The sequence below is a fragment of the Cylas formicarius genome, unplaced genomic scaffold (assembly GCF_029955315.1).
Source record: "Cylas formicarius isolate icCylForm1 unplaced genomic scaffold, icCylForm1.1 PGA_scaffold_1__22_contigs__length_36826433, whole genome shotgun sequence".
Classification (NCBI taxonomy): domain Eukaryota; kingdom Metazoa; phylum Arthropoda; class Insecta; order Coleoptera; family Brentidae; genus Cylas; species Cylas formicarius.
Window position 1 is genome coordinate 27,776,287 of NW_026844264.1, and position 20,650 is coordinate 27,796,936.

The 20,650-nt window shown below is 32.5% G+C and overlaps 2 protein-coding genes across 3 annotated transcripts; both read left to right on the forward strand.

The window, feature by feature from the left end:
- Positions 1-550: 550 nt before the first annotated feature.
- On the forward strand, positions 551-2,105 carry LOC132696726 (twist-related protein 2-like). Its single transcript, XM_060661719.1, has one exon. The coding sequence runs from the start codon at positions 601-603 to the stop codon at positions 1,351-1,353; it is 753 nt and encodes a 250-aa protein (XP_060517702.1). The 5' UTR covers positions 551-600; the 3' UTR covers positions 1,354-2,105.
- Positions 2,106-14,085: 11,980 nt separating this feature from the next.
- Positions 14,086-20,034, forward strand: LOC132696697 (breast cancer type 1 susceptibility protein-like). Of its 2 annotated transcripts, XM_060661679.1 has the most exons (10): positions 14,088-14,339; positions 14,393-14,607; positions 14,661-15,455; positions 15,506-15,546; positions 15,624-16,607; positions 16,751-17,664; positions 18,504-19,290; positions 19,342-19,482; positions 19,536-19,659; positions 19,844-20,034. In XM_060661679.1, the coding sequence occupies exons 1-10, from the start codon at positions 14,266-14,268 to the stop codon at positions 20,032-20,034; spliced, it is 4,266 nt and encodes a 1,421-aa protein (XP_060517662.1). In that variant the 5' UTR covers positions 14,088-14,265. The 2 variants fall into 2 exon arrangements, 1 of the variants encoding a protein (XP_060517662.1); XR_009618065.1 differs by lacking the exons at positions 19,536-19,659; positions 19,844-20,034 and having other exon boundaries at positions 14,086-14,339; positions 18,504-19,113; positions 19,166-19,290; positions 19,342-19,480.
- Positions 20,035-20,650: the final 616 nt, after the last annotated feature.

The window sequence follows — 20,650 nt, forward strand, 5'->3', positions numbered from 1 at the left end:
ATTATTAATCTAAGATTTGTAACATATTCGCAATTTAAAGCTAGAATAGTACTAGAAGTAAAGAAAGTTTTAGTCAAAATAAATGTAGAAATAGAGAAAAGACAATTTTATGAAACAATTACGTTCTTGATTATTGTGGACCATTTGTTCATTTTCATATTTCCAAATTTTTGGGATATTTCGATCAGTGATAAGAATGTTATTCAAGTTCACCCGCGATCAAACTCAAATATTCAAAGGTCCAACAAAGAGTGCATATTTCTTCTAAACGAGAATGTAAATTTAGAAACCAAATATTACGGAGGCCCGAACATCAATGGTTTAAAAAGAGACAACGACAAACACAAAAGGATCTTATGGGAAGAGCCAAAATATGCAAATAAAGACGGAGACACGAAAAGGGTACCACCCGTGCTCAACGGAGACAGAAATAGATAGTCGGAGCGGTAGGGAACATCCTTATATCTTATTGGCAGTGATCACGTCCAAAGTTATCTTAAGTTTTACTGGGAACGCCGAAATGTACATCAGTAGTCTGTTCCATATTAAAGGTGCCGCATCCCTTTGGTAGATTTCGGCGCCGAGTGAAATACAGTGGACATGTTTGAATCGGGCAGTGAACCGTTATCGCCTACGTCTTCGTCGGATTACGAGCAGTACACGGCCTCATCAAAGTTGATGGATTTGACGAACGCGGGTGATAAATATTTGCAAACGATCGGATCTCAAGCCGGCGATCATCAACAAAGCGCTTTTAGTGTTTATTATGGACACCCGGTAGCAGCTAATCATTCCGAAATGAGGTATTACGATGAGTTTACCGACAAGACGTACCTATGCGAGAAGAAAATACACAACCCGATTTACATGGACAACAGGTATCCCCCATACGACGAGCCCTATATCAAAGTCGAACCGGACGAGGAGCAAACGACCCCCAAAGGCAGAGCGTTGGGCAGAAAACGCAAAAGCGTAGATTCCGACGACGAAAACTCCTTTAACGGCAAATCAAAATCGAGGAGGAAATCTCCTCAAAGCTACGAGGATATCCAGAACCAGAGGATAATGGCCAACGTGAGAGAGAGACAAAGGACGCAGAGCTTGAACGAGGCGTTCGCGAGCTTGAGGAAAAGCATTCCAACTTTGCCGTCGGACAAACTATCGAAAATCCAAACTCTGAAATTGGCGGCCAGGTACATCGACTTCCTCTACCACGTTCTATCCACGTCGACACCGGAAAATCCGGGGGAAAGTGACGTCTTGGGGAACGTGTGTTCCTATACAGCCCACGAGAAATTGTCGAGGGCTTTCAGTATGTGGAGAATGGAAGGCGACTGGAACACGCAGTTATGAAAATCGGTGCTGGTGGTGTATAGATTTGCTTAGTCGTGTACGATGTTTCTTTTTGCTGGACAGGTGCAATTTTTCGTGTAAGATATTCCTTCGAGATTATTGTTTAGTATTCGGCGGCCGGGTCATCTTTCTTCTTCGGTTCAATTTGAAATTAGTAATAAATAAATATAAAAACGAAATCGATTGATTTTGAATGCAATTGGTGCTTTATGGACCATTCAATCCGTTATGAAGTTCAATCACCAACAGAATTAAAGCTCAAATCGTTGTTCAGATTGGCGCATCATCTCGGGACATAATTTCTTTATTAAAATGAATATTTTTTTATTAAATTTTACAAGGAACGATTGAATCGAAGTTAAAATTCTCAACCACTTTTTAATATTTTAAGTTTTTATGGCGAGAGAAATGACGGGGTTTAGTAAATTATATTGTTTAACCATTTAGCTTAGTAGGAGGCATTTTTCTTGCCTCGCCCATTTGTGATCTAGATGTATAATACTAACCATTTCGTATAATACCATAAAAAGTGTTAATATGATATGTTGAGAACCGTCGCCCGCAGCTGTTGGGATTTTTTTAAACTTATATTCTTAAGTTAATGACGCATTTTTTGCTCTTCGGGAGCATCTCCAGTTTCACGGTTTTATATTCCAATTAGTTACCAAATGTCTTAGGTTTAGGTTCGCAGTGCATAAGTGAATCTCTAGTTAGGTGTACATACATACCGCATTTTATTCCGCAACGTATTATTGTCGACTATTAAATATTGTATTTATTTTTGTTGAATTAAATATTTTTTTATGAAATACTAATCTTTTTTCGCACCTTTTTAACTCCATATCGGTTAAAGTACTCAAAACCGTATTTAAAACTTAGTGTGGATTTCTAAAAGCAACATTTTCATGCAATCAGTTTGCTATTATTCAATATTAACAATTTTTCGAAAAATGCATTTTAAAAAATTGCATCAAAATATGACCTGTTATCATCCCGGGAATAATAATGATATTAAATTTCTTATACAAAATGTTTTCCATGCAACCGGTTCATTAAGACATTCACATACATAACTAAGAAGAGAGAACTTAACTAACTTAATATAAATAGCATATATATAGTAATTTAAAAAAAATAAAAACGGACTGCCCTGGGAAATCAATCAACTGCATTTGCATTTTGAAGCTTTTTTTACTAAACACATAAGGAGAAGACTGCAGCATTATGGCAAAAAGATATCTCAAAAATTTTGATCTCATATCGTCTAAGCAGAGTAGAGAATTAAATATTTAGACTTGTTCGTTTTCTTAACTTTCAATTTTATACTAAATATCCCATTTGAGCCACGTTGAAAAGGATCAAGAATTATAGAATTTACCACTGATATTGTATTGATTGAAATGAAAATAGTGCGGTAAACGGCATTTGATTCATAAGTTTATTTGACACGAGCGGAGCGCAGCGGAGCGAGTTTTTAATAAACGAGTGAGTTAAAAAGTTTAAAGAACTACTACAGTTTTTCTAGTTTTTGGGTCCATTTTCGCAAAACAACAGGAATACATTCACTGACCGTCAGAATTGACAAACGTCAAAATTCAAAGGGTGGGAAAACATCGGTGTGGTAAAATCCCGGAAATGTCCGAAGTGGCTCGGATTCATGGGAAACGAAATTGACGTGGTAAAGTGACGCTTCCCGCACGCTAGATCGGTGGGTGATTAGGTTTTTTACAGACGGGAGTAGAAAAAAACATTTTCCAGGTGGTCCGAAAAATTATGGCTAACCAAGATCCAAAATTTTTGAAAATAAAACACCCTCCATATCCATAGAGTTTTAAAAATTTCATGAAGAGACCTTTTTAATATAGTATTACATACAGTTTTTGATTAATTTTTTTATTTTACAAATATCACGTCACCCTTGTTCGGCTTTCCAGAGTCAACTATAAAGTATTTTAAAAAAATAAATGTCGTGCATAGACATACGTACATACCCATTTATGAGATGATAGATTTTGTAAAAGGTAATAAATGATTATAAAAAAATGTTATTAAACATACATGAATGCAGATATGAACAACTAACATTTTACATTTAAACTTTATATTTTTAGGCATAGCTTTTCATGCACTTTTAATAAATCCCTAAATATACATTTCTGTACACTATTTTATATAGTGTTATTATAATTATGCAAAATATTCTGTCAAAATTATCATCTCTGCAGCTTAAAATATAAAATAATTGCTGTGATAGTCAATATCTAATAACTAACAATACAGCCATTATTTTCTAAAGCATATCGTGTTCTTAAAAATTTGGTTAAGTACTGTTTTAATGATAAAACTACAGTTATGTAAAATATATAGCTAGAATTGTAATAGTGATTAATTCAGTCAACTACAAATTCCACGGAGTACCACAAATTTTATGATTGTTTAGTTTTTGTTAGGGATGAATGTATAACAAAATCATCAGAAATTATTTTAAAAATTATCTCATGATTGGATGTTTTAAATTTAAATATGCTCAGTATAATTGAATGTTATACCAAATTAAACAGCTTAAATTTTGTATACAAGGGTTCTGAAAGTTTACAAAAGATATTAAAGATTTTCGCTAGTTTTTTCAATTCTTCGGCGCCCAATTTAAAAGCTTAACAAAGCTGTAAAGTTACACAGAAAAAAAACGGATACAGTTGGCTGCACTAAGGAAATTTCGCGGTAGATTGAGTGCGTTGTATGGAGATCTGTTTGAAGTTGGTCGGGACAGAATAATAGGACTCTGTGTTCTTGCTCGTAAAGTTGGCAGTGACGAGAGCGATATAAATCGACCCACTGACTTTTAAGTGTTCTGGAAACTTTATAACTAATAGTAGTTTATTGGCCACGCCGACGTATAAAATAATTCTACTTCGTGTAAAAAAATGGCTAATTTGGGGAGAAAATCGTTGAATGTATTAAATTGTCAAGGAAACGTTAACAAATTGTCCTAGATAACACTCGGTTTTTCCGTGTTACGCCCCTGACGAAGGTTCTTTAAGATCTTTGCGTTGGCATAGCATACAATACATCAGGCACAAAACGCTTTAAACCGAATGGCCGTTAAGGGCTGTCGATGCCACCCTCAAAGGATGCCTGTGCTCGCCTGTAAATGTCATTATTCTCGACTTTAAAAACAAAATTAATTTGGCAGAGGGGCATCATTTTGAACCAGACCTCTAGCAATTTTCAGGTTCCTTACTGCGTTTAGGATGTAAAAATGACAGAGAAAATACCAGATGTTGATAATTACCCAAAGTCTGAAATGTTCAATCGTTGTTATTACAACCAAGATAAATATATATTGAAATTGAGTTATTTTTAGTTGAATTAAATCCATTTTGTAACTCAAACGAGAACTGCATCAGCATTTGTCAAAATTTTAATAACCAACCAATACACTGAAGTACTAAACCGAATATGAATTTATTTTTGAGTAAAAAACAAAATATTTACAACCTTGATATATATATATATATATATATATATATATATATATATATATATATATATATATATATCATATTTTTTAAATTGAAGGAATTAATTTTTATATGATATTTGGAAAATATGTATTTTTCAATCACTAATTCTGTTTTTACATCGCTTTTTCTCTAACTTTTTTTTGGCGCCTTAAACACAAAATATTTAAAAAGATTGAAAGAAACATGTGTTGCAATTGCTCTTGTTATTTTACATTTGTATTTGTAGTAGGCAATAAGTTCGAAACTGAAGTTTTGAACAAAAGCATTTGTTTATTTCTAATCACTCCTTTAATTCAAAAAATAATGTACGTAAATTACTTAAATTATTAAAAATATCGCAAAACAAAAAAAAGTAATAAACGTTAACCAATTAGGTTGATTTAATTGATTGTTTGCGTAAATTAAAATTATATTATTATTGAACTAGACAAAAAATTAAACAAAATTATAATCGCACATGCTAAACTGCAAGGTTCATATATTTTTGGGCACGGATTGTTTTCTAAAAAAATGGTGCCGGTCATTTTCGGTATGTCGGCACAATGGCGGCTCACCTGTATTATGGAAATACCTGTTCCAATCAAATGCCGCAACGCTTATATGCGTTAAGACATGGCTGACTTTTTGTCCTATAGAGTTCGATTCTTGTAAAGCTCGAACAGGTATATTTACCCCATAGGGTTTGACCGCCATAAATGGGTACTGGTTCGCACAATATGTCGAGTGGATGTACCGGTCCCGTAAATGGGCTGTCATGCTATAGCGAATACCAAGCTGAATAGGGGTAGTTAAAAAAGTATTGTACCGGGTCCGATCAATTTCCTAACATAGCCCATACAAAAATGGATTAATTTTAAGACGAATAGTTAATAAAAAAAAACAAAGTAATTCGATTAATACATGCCACCAATGATGCGTATAGAATTTTTTATATTTATATTTTGATCTATTTAAACTGATAATTTATTATAACATACAAATATAAATATATTTTCGAATGGGACCAAATTGACAAAGTGACTATACATTCTAATATCATCCTGTTAACGCACTTCAAGGCATTATCGTTCTCTCCCCAAAACAAGGCATCTATCTATTCTTGAGTGATGTTGAACCCAAAGGATACATCAACAAATTTTAGAGCATCACATTTTTTGGTCCTATTTAAGATATCTTTGAGCTTCTTCATAATTAAAATCACTTATAGATATCATATAATCGACAAGCCCTAAAGTAAAGTTAATAAAAAAGTCGTCATAACCTTTTCCACTTGTGAGCTTTTCTCAGAAATTTCCGCTTTTCTCTTCCTTTTTTGGTACGAATTAATCGTAATAATTATGAATTTCTTCTTTCAGTTATTATTAATTTGCAAATATTTTTTTGTTACCTCACACTTAATTGCTTAAGCGTGAAGTGACAAATACGCTTTAGCAGTTCCTCATTATTATATTATATTTAATTATTTATTATTATTATTTGTAGAACAACAAAAAAGTTGAAGTTGACGGAATGTGAATAAAAAAGGAAAATGTGCGTAGAAAATTCAAATTAAAATTAAAAATGAAAATACACTTTTTAAAGCAGAGAAGAGGAAAATTTTTTATTTTTTATTTCTTGTGAAATGATGAGAATAGTGGTCACAAAAACGAATTTGTTTTACTATTTTACTAAAGTTTGAAAGAATAATTTCTTGGAAAACTTTAGGAACCTAAACGAAAAATCCTTTGATTTTTCTTAGCGTACTTTGCAACTAATTGCTCTTTTTGACTGTCAGAACAGTAGTGTCATAACTAAAAAAATTAGCCTCTTGTTACCTAAGTTTTGGTTTTATTTTATTTTTTTTAATTAATGGTTTAATTTTGTACAAAAAGGAAAAAAACCCGAAAGCAACTTGGCCCCACTTCACGCCTTGATGAACTACGTCACTGTTGTAAAAGGGTTTACAGATACGTAAACGACTACACCACCATTCACGACACCGTCTACGAATTTGATTATGTTAACATTAGAACTTTAATAACAGAAAACAGACCCCCCCTATAAAGATTACCAGAAATATAAATAATTCTTTAATAAAATATGCTTTATGGTTCGCATCATCATCTTGTCGTATAAAAATTCTAAACAACTTTTCTTAGTAAATTTAAAAACGTTTATTAAAGGTTATTGGTCTAATTAACAGACACTTAAGTGTGTCTAAATGGGTTATTACGCAAAATTGAATCTTATTGATTTATAAATGTTTTCGTAACTTTGAAACGGATAAAAAGACAGCTCAAAAGAGTATCGCTGTTTTTCATTTAAATTAATTTTGTAATGGAAAAAAAATATTTATTTAGGCTGTTCAGTTTTACTATGTTGTGAATTCACTTTAGATATTATTATTTAATAACCCCGGAACAGGACAAATTAAGTTCAAGAAAAAAACCACTAACATAAAACCATAGGTGCCGTAAACCGTTACAGTTATTGATTTTTATTAACTATTACTATTATTACTATTACTATTACCACTCCCAATTCCTAGAAAAAAATATTAAACCCTAAATGTGTAACAATGTTTTGGTGGGATGGCAAGTTATTCTGCATCATCGTATATTGAGAACTTTTCGATTCAGATGACTTTTAATGAATGACTTATAATATTGAACTACTGAAATTTTTGGTAAACGATCGTGTATACAAAGTTCAGCGCTTTGCTGAAGTCAACTATAATTTTTATCGAAATTTATGAAGTATAAGGGCAACATATTTTAGAATATCTGGTTATATCTATTAAATAACCTTTCTTTTGATAACATTTGTGGTAAAGTCTACTGTAGTTGTCTCTCAACAATTTCAATCATTGTTTTTCACATTACATATAACTTAAATTTTCAAAGTTGTCGCAGAGATAACACCAAAAAAAATTTTTTTTTTAAATACTGCCAACAATGTTGAATTTTTAAGGGTTGTTCTTAAAATTCTAAAGAAATTATTTTTTGACAACAGAAAAAAAGCCTATATCTAAACTATAAAGGGCAAAACCGACGTACCGTGCGTTCAATTTATCTTGATCACATTTTAATTAGCTGTAACTGTCTTGTTTTTCTATATATATCAAGGTAAACAAAGAAACAAAATGTAGGGTGAGTAGCCAAGTTTTCTTCAAAATGACGTATAAAACAAAAAACTATCAATTTTCTGACATATAAGTTCAGTCGTTTTGACAAATCGGCAAAAATAGGAAATTTTTATATAATCTCGAAGAGTGCCCTGACTGACAAATAAAAATCTGTTTATGTCTGACATATTAGTAAACAACGTTGATGGTTGAATTACTGTCCAAGTCATTATTGTTAAAATGGTTTTTCGCGAATTTAGCATTCGTGAAAAGAGTGATATGTTTCCAGTATACTTTGTGAATAATAAAAGTGCAACTGCAGCTCGTCGTCCGTATATTAGACTCTATCCAGAGCGCCGAACTCCTTCAGAACAAGTATTTCCAAGGCTGGCAAAGAAATTTGCAGAAAATGGTAACGTATTAAATGATAAAAAGGTATCCCGGAATCATAATGTTTTCAATGAAGAAAATAAAGCAAACATATTAGCACACAGTACTTTAATTACTTTAAATTACTTTTAATCTTCTCCTGAAGATGCCAACTTGGTTGGCGAAACGCGCGTCGGGTACGTAAAATTGAGTTTCGATTTGTGGTAAAACGCGTTATTGTGTGTTAGTACAGTGCTGAAGGTTCCAGTCAAGAGTTTGACAAACATATTAGGATTCTAGGAAGCACATGCAGTTTCTTCTATCACTAGAGTATATAGAGTATTTCTCGGGCATCAATCCACTCAGTTTTGAAAGAATATAAATATAATGCATTTAAATTTCGTAAAACTCAAAAACCAAGTGCAGAACAATGTTAAATGAGGATGCTGTTTGGTTTGGATTTTTTAAATAGACATAATGAGAATAATAATTTTTTGAAAAACATTTTATGGACTGATGAAAGTTCGTCCACTACAAGAAAGGGTTGTAATAGACAAACAATAAACGTATGGTGTGGTATCATAGAAGGGCATATTTTGGGTCCGATATTTATAGATCAAAAGTTATCTGGAGATCGTTATTTGCAACTCTTAAAACATCAAATAGAACAATATATAGAAAATATACCTCTAAACATATCAGCGCTGATCGTACGGCAGCAAGACGGTGCCCCTACTCCCAATGTTGTGCCAATTAAAAATTTTCTTAACATGGATTAACAAAGGGGTTGGATAGGGAATGGCGGAACTATGCATTGGCCAGCCAACAGCCCCGACTCAACTTTAATGGACTTTTTTTCACGTGCACAGTAATAATGTCGTGGAACCTTGGCAAACGATTTCAGAGGCAATCAATCAGTTTACAATTAGAGTGTATGAGGAATGTGTTCGGGAAAATGGTGGTCATATACAGCAAGTATTTAGAATAGTTAAAGAATTTTTTACTTTAGTGTGTCTTGTCATTTTTAGTATTTTTGTTCTTCTTTAATTTGTAAATAATTATTGTTGTTGCAGTCAGTCATGGCACTCTTTAAAATTATATACAAATTTCCTATTTTTACCGATTTGTCAAAAACTAGTAGACTAAAATATAAAGTGTGTTACATCATTGTAATCGGAATAAGATATTCTATTAAATACATATATACCACAAAAAAAATATATGATGTAGGCTTATATGTCAGAAAATTGATAGTGTTTTGTTTCATACGTCACTAGTTGCTTTAGTATTAAAAATGTTGCGGTTCTAAGAAAATCTTAGCTATTACTCAAAATTATATCTAAGGAAAAATAAATTTAGCAACAGGAAGAATGGCTTTATGAATTTTCACACTCGTCCTTCAAAGGTTCTTCGACAAATCCGGTACGACCAAAATTAAGCAAAATAACATGTCTCTTACCTCTTTTCGGTTTGTCTATTTATTCGCCGTTTTGCGGAACACAAGCTCCTGTTTCGCTTTTTACGATTTGGTGTAGCGATTTTTACGTGCTACGGAAGTCCATAAAACTGTGTCACATGGGAGTTTTATTTTTACTCGAAATATTATTGTATGGCGTGACTATAAAACCGTTGGTGTCGGCTAAGTCAAGCACTCGGTATAAATTACATATTTTTATTTAAAAAGCGGTTTTACTGATGTGAGCGTATTACGTAATTATAATTAAAACAACAACCAAGGCAAAAAATTAGATCAAATATGTTTTTCAAAGAAACTTCCACATCCTACTGTAATATTTTTAAAAAAACTTTTGAATTCCTCCTTCGTCGGTTTTTGTTGAGTCGAACTAGCTATTTTTGTTTTTTTATTACCCAACATAAAAAATATTCAGTTGGGTTCATTGATACGCAAGCCAAATGAACGAAATAATGTTGTTGCTTCAAACTTGTACGAAGCTAGTTCGACACAACAAAAACCGACCCGGGAGGAATCCAGAAATTTTATAAAAAGCAGATCAAATATGGTTGTGATGCACAAACCCAATGCGTTCTCCAAATGCTAACAAAAAACTGCTTCTTAATGACATACTTGCTACATACTGGCAAGATTTCAATTCATACTTTTGGAGTATTTCAAATATTTATTCTAGGTGGAGCGGTAATCGGTTTTTCTTGCTTCATTAAACGCCCATTTAGTGAATATTGGCCTCTAATATTTAAACAGAATGGTAAAAAATATAAATCAGATTTGTTTTGTTTCCAGTTGTAAATCCTTAAGTCAAGAAACTAACAAGAGAACTCAGTATCGTCTTGCGAAAGCCTACGTACGTTAGGTAGGTAAAAACATAATGAAGTTATACAGTTTTTCAGACACATTAAAGGAAATATGAACTGGCGCTGTTTAAAGTAACGTATAAAGTATATATTTATATAAAAGATACATTATTACATATCAATGTATTGAAAAATTAGTGCCTGAACCAAAAAAATCGTTTCGATTAAATAGACTTAAGTTCTCAAACAAGTCGAAACATTTTGATGTTACCGCTTACTCCGAGTGGAACCAGAAAAACAAACCACGAACTGGGGGAAATTTAAAAAATTGACGAAAAATTGCAGTTTTATTTTTTTTTTCTGTGCTGTTCAGTGAAAAACCGACTTTAACGAGCTGCTCAGACATTGCGTGCAGATATTGTGCAGAAATATATATTACCATTATTAAAAGATCTGAAACGCTTAAAAACAATGCAACACTATCAGCAAGACATTTATTTTATTCAATTTATTATTTTTCAACGTCTTTGACTCATTGCCTAAATTATCGTTCAAATCGACGAATTAAATAATTAAAGCCATAAAAATACAAGAAGTGTTTTTTTATTACCCAACATAAAAAATGTGGTTCAGTTGGGTTCATTGATACTCAAGCCAAATGAATGAAATAATGTTGTTGCTTAAAACTTGTATGAAACACTCTGTAATTACATGTCAGGCATTATTTATACCTTTCCAGCATAAAAACAAACAAAAAAACGTATTTGATTTTTAATTAGCGCTTGTTATCTATTGGCTTCTAGAAGTCCCTTTCAAATAGAATATTTTTTCATTTTGTCATTTCGTCGAATAGTCAGGTCTAGTAAACGATAAATATGGCCACAATGAAAAATGTTACATATTTTACAGTTATATTTTATTTACGTATCTATGATAATGCACTCTATAATGGTAGCTAAAAATCTTACCAATTTTTCATAATGAAACTGATGATTTCCCGCATTTACTTCTAAAAGTTTCACACTAACCTGCATTTTGCGCCTTTTTCTTTGGAAACGGCGATCTTCTCACACTTACTCGCTTTTCGAGAATAGTTAACGAGATATTAACGACAAATTTTAAGAAAATACTGCAGTAAAAATGTCACATCAAAAATGAAAATTGTCGAATTAATGAACTGTAAGCGACCATATTGCTTGTTGAACGTCGGGCTGGTTTGAAATGATGATGAACAAGATTTCAAATGACCGTGGACGCGTATATTTAATGAACCTTCTCAGCCTGGCCTCTATACTCTAAAAGGACTTCGAACTTTCATTGTTTTTATTTAATTTAATATTACAACAAATATAAACTAAACTAATTCCAAAGACTACAGCGCTTAGATACTGATTTGAGCCCTTCATCCCCGACAGAGTGGGTGCTGTGAACCTTGAAGTTGATCGTGATGCCAGCACTGACGTTCTTTATAGTCGTTGCAAAATCGGATTGTTCAAAACGTGTGTTTACTATGACAAGTTTCCTTAAATTGGCGCTTCTTGGGCCCTTGAACATTTAATGTTAGGGTGTTATCCCCGATCTTAATGTGCGTGCACGTTTTTGTGTTCTTAGCTTGACGATAAAGACCATAAACAATAGAAATTTGAACCTACATATTTTTTCCAAATTTTGCCGTATTATCTCCATAATAGCTGGACTACCGTTTCATTATTATCTGTGTACAAGCAATCTAAACATTTATAAATTGAGGCGTAAAAATCGCCTCCACATAAATAAACACATTTAAAGTTCACATCGTACTGTGAGAAAATGGTAGTTAATGAATATCTCGGAACTTTGTAAAGCTCCATTTTGAAAAATAATTTTATCTTTTGCTTTGAAAACAAGCTGTTCACAAATTCAGTTTAGGCGCTTTTGTACAGCAGAAACAGAAAAATGTTGGCGAAAGTTTTAAATTGTCATATGGGTCTATTTTTATCTTTGCCGCAGATTTAGGAGACACATCCGTGACAAAAAGGGACCCCTTAATTTGAATATGCATTTCCACCGTGGCCAATTTTATTCCCTAATTAAAGTGAACACCAGTTTCCGGTTTAAGTTCATTAGAGGCGAACTTTAGTGGGGGCGGTCAAGTCGCTTATTCGGTTTTCGACACTTTGGATTTACATATATGTTCAACAGTTTATTATAACTACCCTATCTGTCTTATCGTTGTAGGAAAGTTTTTTAGAACACAGGAAGCTAACTACATAAGTGGAATTTAGCAAAAGTCGTATGCTTTTATAACTAAAGAAAATACACAAGAACTAACTACAGATGGGCAACAAGTCGTGGCAAATGTTAAACATTAAAAAATGATGGCAGTAAAACTGAGATCTGAGGTAGCGCTCTGCTTGATACTTACCCTTATTCCTTAATCAAATATAGGTACTTATTACTTTGTATCTTATTATGTTTATGTGTAATTAAGTGCTGATAGGTTTTTCACGTTTATTTTTTATTCACATAAAAATATACAAAACCAAACGGTGATAAAAATATATCTTTCGGAAACAAACATACAGATTAGGCATGTTTGAATATTTTAATGCATACGAGAATTCGATAATGCTTGAAATACTGAAATATGTTACTAAAAAACGTCTTTTTTTTCTAAATTCGTCTTCCTGGCAAATCATATTTTAAAATTCTTCATGTTGTAAATGTAAAACCTAGGAGTTTTGGTTTACTTCGGCTACAAATATAATAATATAATTCATGCAAATGTAGAGTAAATCCTAATCTGAACTGTTTCAATTTTTTTTCTGGTAGCGAAGTTCATATTCTAACTTTATTTTGAATATTAATGTCGCAATATGTATTTGCAGCGGATTTTTGTCAAAATCAACAAGGTTTCTCTCGCAAGAGCTGCGTAAGGTTAATAACCCGTATGACGTATGTGGCCTGCTCAATATAAGGAGTTGTATGAGTTATACAATGTTCTGTAATAAGAATTTGACTACACATAAAACTTAAAGCCAAAACAAGGAAACAAAATTCTAAATTTGATTGATTGAACGTTTGTGCTAAATTTGAGGAAATAAATCGCGTCATCGGATGCAATATTAGTGGTTAAAGTAGCCCACGACTCACCATGGTTATAAGAAAATAGGCTGCCAGCCATTTTGTGTTCTGTGATCAATTCTGAAGTTTTGTCGTTCTTGGTAGGTCACTTTGACCCACAAAGTACCCATAAATCCGCCGACAGTTCGGATAGTGCTTGAATGAAGCTCATTTTTTGTGGAATTAATTTAGTTAGTATTTAATGGTAATCAGCAAATAAGTTCTATCAAAGATTTCGAAAAAGGGGCAAATGAATGGGCACAACGTTCAAGCTAAACTTTTGAAAAGAAGAAGATGATGCCAACCTTACTCCTCTCTGGATGTGATAAATCAGCTGCAGTAGAAATAAATAAGAAATAGAAAAGCAGGGTTCTTCTCATTTTCTTCTTTATTTCATTTAAAATTTTAGGTACTACGGGGCTAAGGACTTTTTTGCCTAGCTAAAGACGAAATGAATATTTTTTGCAGTGCAATTGTCAGTCTTCATTTGAGCGAATTTAGCCGCCAAATTATACTAAGGAAACGTTATTATTAAATCAAAAAATGGATAAACAAAGTTTGCTTAAAATATCCAGTACAATTGCAGTTCTCAAGGAAAAGATAAAATGTACAATCTGGTAATGCCTGCTTTTCTTATATGTTCTGTAACTAAAAGCAATGCATATTACAGTTTGGATTTGGTGCAAGATTCAATGCAGCTAGATTGCAATCACAGATTTTGTAAGAATTGCATAACTGAGCATCGCTCTCACAAATATTCATCTTGTCCTTTGTGTAAGAAACCTCTCAAACGTCGTATAAATTATAAAGATCAATTTGCGGATGAGCTAAGTAAATTTGTTAATCAAGTATATGGACTTATTAACGACAAATATGGGTCTAAGGGTAGGAAATAAGATCATGCTCTGTAATTAAATTTAATTTACTGTGATTTTTAGTGGAAACAATATTCAAAGGAAATATGCAGCATGCAGCTAATACTTCAAATGAAATAAATAATGTTTCTGGTGACGGTTCTTCAAAAATACAGGCTCAAAAAGAGCTAGATATAACCAAGCCCACAACAGATGCTTTTAGCATATTAAAGGATAAACCTATTAGGTGCTATGGTAACAATAGACAGCAGAGAAAAAAACAAGAGTTGCAAAAATATGTTTTAGAGTTTCAAAACTCTGAAACTCGGAACAGAATAATAGATTGGTTAAATTGTACCCAACAAAAATATGACATTATAAATAAGACAGAAAATGCAAAAGCTAGGTTGGTGGAAATTAGTACAGAAAATGTATCAAACAGAATAAGGTCTCAATCCTTAAATTTGGGTGACAATAATTTCTCTGCAAAATTGGTCAACCGTTACCATAGCTTAAATGAAGGGTTACATGAAACTGATAATTATCAAATTGAGGAAATTGAATCAGAAAAATTGCTTCGACAAGTTGAAAGAAAAGTGGTGCAAAACATGTTAGAGGAAGATTGCTTGGAGAATTTGGAGAAATTGGCTAAGGAAAGTGTTTTATCACATAAAAAGACTACAAAGAAGAGAAAAAAAAAATCTCCAAGTTGCAGATCTTCTGGTTGGGACAGGATAAAAGTCGTCAATAGAACTATTAATAAAGCTTGTAAAATACCAAAAAAATTAAATATTAGCCTGCAGTCCTCTCAGATTAATGAAAACCGAAAAGTTGCGGATAAAGAAAGTTCTAAATTAAAAAAAAATGTTTTGAAAGAAGGTAAGTTACACTCTTGTTATTTACTTTTTAATAATGAGTTTTTTTTTTAGAAATTCAAAAAGAGAATAAGGAAAATGAGAATAATCAGAAGGTACTTAATTGTTACTAATTTTTGTGTGGTTGCATTTATTTTCAATATATGTCTTTACAAAAACTGAAAAATTGTAGGTTGCAGGCGGTAGTCATCAGGAGCATGAATCAAATATTGTAAACCCAACTTACAGCTTGAGTGTCGTTGAAAAATATTTTCTCCAAAATATAAACACAATAGACATTGATAAAGATACTTCTTCAGAATCGTGCACTGATTTATGTAAAAACCAATTTCCGGTTGGTAAAAAAGATGTGAAGTTATTAAGGGACAATAGAAATAAAGAAACGGAACTGGAAAAATCTGTAGCGGACGAAGATATTTTTTCCCTGCCAACTCAAAAGACATTACATAGTCCTAAACACAGAGATATGTTCTGTGTGTTTCCAGTTACAACAAATTTTGCTAAAACCGAAGAAATTGTTTCAACTCTGTCAAATATTTTAGAAAATTGTGTGTCCGAATCAAAGTCTATACATGGAGACATGTCCGTTTGTTTAACCAAATGTTTTTCAAACATAAAATCGTATGTAGACAAAATCAAAACTCTAAGAGTGAATACTGACAATAAGGAGACACAAACCCATCAAAATTTTTGCACTACGAAAACTCAAACAGACAATTTAAGTTTACGATCACAAGAAGTACAAACTTCATTCCAGGGCATAATCACACAAACTTCAGAGGAACATAATATTCCTCAAGAAGGCAATAAAACAGAATTAGATAGTAATTCAAATGATGTATGTATTCAGCAACTTAATACCAAAGAGAATGTTGAAAATTCTGCAGGGTCAGTATTAGTTTGCAGCATTCCAACTGGTCTGGAAGACAAAATCAAACGAAAATTGACATTTTCAGACATTACCCAAAGGTTTAAAAGAATTCGTAAACCTTCTTGCAATAGTGATTCGGACGATGATGGTACCTTACATAAAAAAGAGTGTAATCGATTTATAAGAGACGATTTGACTGTTCAGTTTGTAGAGACTGAAACTGAAGGTAATAATATTGAGAAGGCAAGTGAGAATTCTCAAGGCAGCGAGGACATTTTAAATGATGTATGTATTACTTCCTAAATATTTTTATGTTTAGTAAACCCACCAAAACTTTCTTGTATTGAAAAAGAAATGGCATGATTTCACTTTTTAACTTGTTGTTTTTACACTTTAAATATAAACCAGGTATCAATTTTTCCTTCTAGAATTATTTGGAGGAGATTATGAGAAAATACGGTGACTCTCCCCCCAAACAAGTGGTTAAACAAAGTAAAAATGAAGAAACCACCAAATTTGAAAGTGCAAGTGTTGCTGACGTTCGTGGTGAAGAAAAATATAATTCTCAGAAAGGCATTCACAATAAGACCCCAAAATCTCAAAAGTCTGATGTTAGTGGGCAAATTTTTACAGCAAACGACACGTTTCAAAAAAATCAGACCAAATTTGACAAAGAAAAAGAAAAGGCTGAAAAACTACGCAATGAGTTCAGCTCAGAAAATGATATCGTTGAAGACACCCCAGTTTTAGAACCTAAAAACAAAAAGCCTAAGCTTCAATTGTCAAAGAATACAGATATTAAAGTATCATTACTACAGCGTCCCCTTGAAATTAAAAGTAAAACATCACCAAAGTGCGGCAATGGTGACACTGGCCTGAAACTAAATAATTCTGTTGTATATTCTACAGAGAGAGAAGTTGCTGAAATGCTAGAAAATCTTGAAAATGATGAATTTTTTGAGGATATGGATTATGAAACTCAGAACAAAACAGCACAAAAATATAATCCTGCTGTAAATGAACAACCCAAAACAAATTGTGAAAATAGTGGATTTCGAGAGCTGGCAACAATACAAAATGATAATGTCGAAACAATTGAGAATTATTTTGATGGGGATGACCAAGTTGAAGCAGAATTAGAAAGAATTTGTATCAGTGCTGAACAAAGAAAAGTAGAGGAAATGGAGAATGTTAGTAAAGTGAAGATTTTGCAAAATATTAGAATTAGACATGAAGTAGTTTCAGCCAATGATATAATCAGTGATAGTAATTCTGACCTCAGCGATGAAGAGGTAGTGGAAACTACTCCAGACAACCTTAAACTTTCTTCAACCCCAAATAGGTATGCTCACATCTTATGTTAAATCAGCTTACTGGCTTCAAAAAACATCCCATCCCGTCACTCACAGTGGAGTATAAGAGTATGAATTAATGAAAGGATGACATGGTTGTCTTTTTAATTCCTACTGCTTTATAGATTTGATTTCTAGTACTAATTTATCACTTTCAGCTGTTTTAAAAAATTTAAAATGATATTAAAAATTAAAGCACATAGTACTCAACAAACCATAGGCAATTAGGACAATTTCTGACAATTTTTAACCACAGCAATTTATGATGCTTCTCTCCTGTCTTAAATTAAAAATTTCAAAATAGATAAAAGTTTCCCACAAAGAGAATTAAAAATACAATATTTATCTTGCAAAAGTGTAGGCCTATTATTATTATTGCTAAAATTTCGTTTATTTTCATTTCGCTTTTAAGCATGATTTGTAGTTTCCAGTTCAATTTAGTCCAGTTACGTTCTATCACTTAAATCTATGTAGAGTCAGACTCGCATTAAACGTTCTTTATTAATCACTCTGGCAAAAGATAAAGTAATAATTACTTCACTTTCAACATGTCAGACAAAATTGTTGACATCTTTATGCCCTAGAGAATTTATCAAACTACCGAAAAGTTTATATGGATACTTACCTAATATATATATTCAAAATTGTTTTTTTTTTTGTTTACTTCTTTCACTTACTAGACTGCATTTTATCTTCACTAGTGGTTGCTTGCATTGTATAGTTTTTGGATGTCCCTGCGGTCATAGCCTGCCAAACTACTCCTTGTATGTGTTTATTATTTTGGCAGACTTTGTTAGATATTAAAAATTCTCAGAAAAGAAATTTTTAGGTTCTTCAATGGTCTGGAAAATGTTTCCAATTTGTCTCCTACTAAAAACAATTTGGATGATTTATGCTTACCACCACCTCCAGGCTTCGGAGATGAACCCAAATTAGAAAGTCCAGTCGAAATCGACAATGAAATTTTAAACAAATCTCAGTTAACCCCAGACAGACTAACAGACTTTATAGTTACTCCTCAGACATACTGGTCACGTAGAGAAGAGAAGTCTCTGAAGTGTTCTCAACTATCTAATATATCATTGGTTATAGCCACCAACACACCCAAACTACACACAAAAATTCAACATAGCACCCCCACTTCTCAAGCAAAATATATAGAAACTCTAAATTTTTCCCCAATTAATAAAGTAACCACACAAAATTTTCAAGGAACATGTCTGGGTATATCTCGAAAAACACCCTTGGTAACTTCGTCAAAGTCAGCTACCAAAACGCAAAATCTAATGACTAGCACACCTAACCAAAGGAGCATTTTAAATTATGTCAAGTCCTCCCAAGAAAATGCCAATAGTGCCAAAACCAAACCTTGCATAATATGGACCAGAATTGTCAACAAAGATCTCCAAGTTTTTAAGGAATTGGAAGTGAAAAAATTAGTTACTGTGAGTAATTCATTTGGTCCCTCGACTACTCATCTGGTAGTTGTAGTTGATGAAAATGGTCGCCTAAAATCGCACACAGCCAAGTTTCTACTAGCGGTAGCGGCGGGTCTGTGGGTTGTGAGATATGAATGGGCTCAGGATTGTTTAAAGTACAATAGAATTGTTTCAGAGGTAAAGGTCATTAATTTACTTGTATCAGTTGGTTATTTACGTGTGTTGTAGGAGCCATATGAAGCTCTTGATTTATCTGGAGTACCTGGACCAAAGATCTCAAGAACCACAAGGTTAATTAACCCTTTGTTTAAGGGTTTCCGATTTTGTTGTGCACCTCCATTTTCAATTGTTTCCAGAACAGAAATCGAGGTTAATTAAATTCTCGCCCATTTAAATGTTAAACCTAATTTTATTCCTTATAGAATGCTCTGAAAATGCTTGGGGCTCAAATAGTAAACCACCCCAGAGATTTACAAAAAAATGATGACCATATAGTTATCATCTTAACAGATACCACAGCAACTGAAGAAATAAATCAATTTGAATGTAAGTTCATTTTATTGTTTTCTATATTATATTAATATTATTCTAAAATTGTTTATCAAATAGACATTCACAAAACAACACCTTGTTATAATCATTATTACAGTGATGAGATAAGGCCCTCATGAATCTAGAAGAATGTTAATCTTGGTGTGTTTTTTTTTTGTAAAGCGTCGTTTAATTCTAGCTTTTCTCGAGGATTACAAAACCGTAACGGTAGACATAGAGTGGTTGACGAAGTGCATTGGCCAATACAAAATTGTTAGTTTTCGTCCATATCTGCTTTGTTCGGATGAACTGATCTGTGATTTGGGTTACCCCTCAGTGTTAATAGAATCCGTGCCATTCACGCTAACTGAAGCAACATTAGGTAATTAAGTTTTTTGTTTACTTTTCAAAGAGATTTTATATCACTATACTTTTATATCTATTTGTTTTGTAATATCAGTGTACATTACGTTTTTGTATTTTTCTATGAATATATTATTTTTCAAATGTAATCATCGCCTTTATTTCAGACTTACAGTAAGTAATATTTAGTAATTATTATTAGTAACCAACAAAAACTCTAAGTCATTGATCCAAACTTTTAGTGCGGTCAGTCGTAGCGCATATCCGAAATAAATTTAGAATTTTGTGCGGAATATAAAAACAATATTCCACGTTTTTTACTTAAAATATCATAGTGGTTATGACTTTTTAATTATCTCTGGTAACACTGCGATAGTTAGAATATTTTTAATTTACAGACCACTCATTCGATGTGCAAGATATTGCGCACATCTACACGCTTTAAATATACAAAACAAATTCAACTTAATAATAATAATCCGTGACAAAATGCTACCAAAACTACCATTCGATTCTACTTGCAGGGCTATCTACTTAGAAGTCGTATTCAGCAGAACGGGATCTTAATCGACTAATAAGTAAATAAATAAAACATTTTTTTCTGTAAAAAATCTTATAAATGAAAAATATAAAATACACTCGA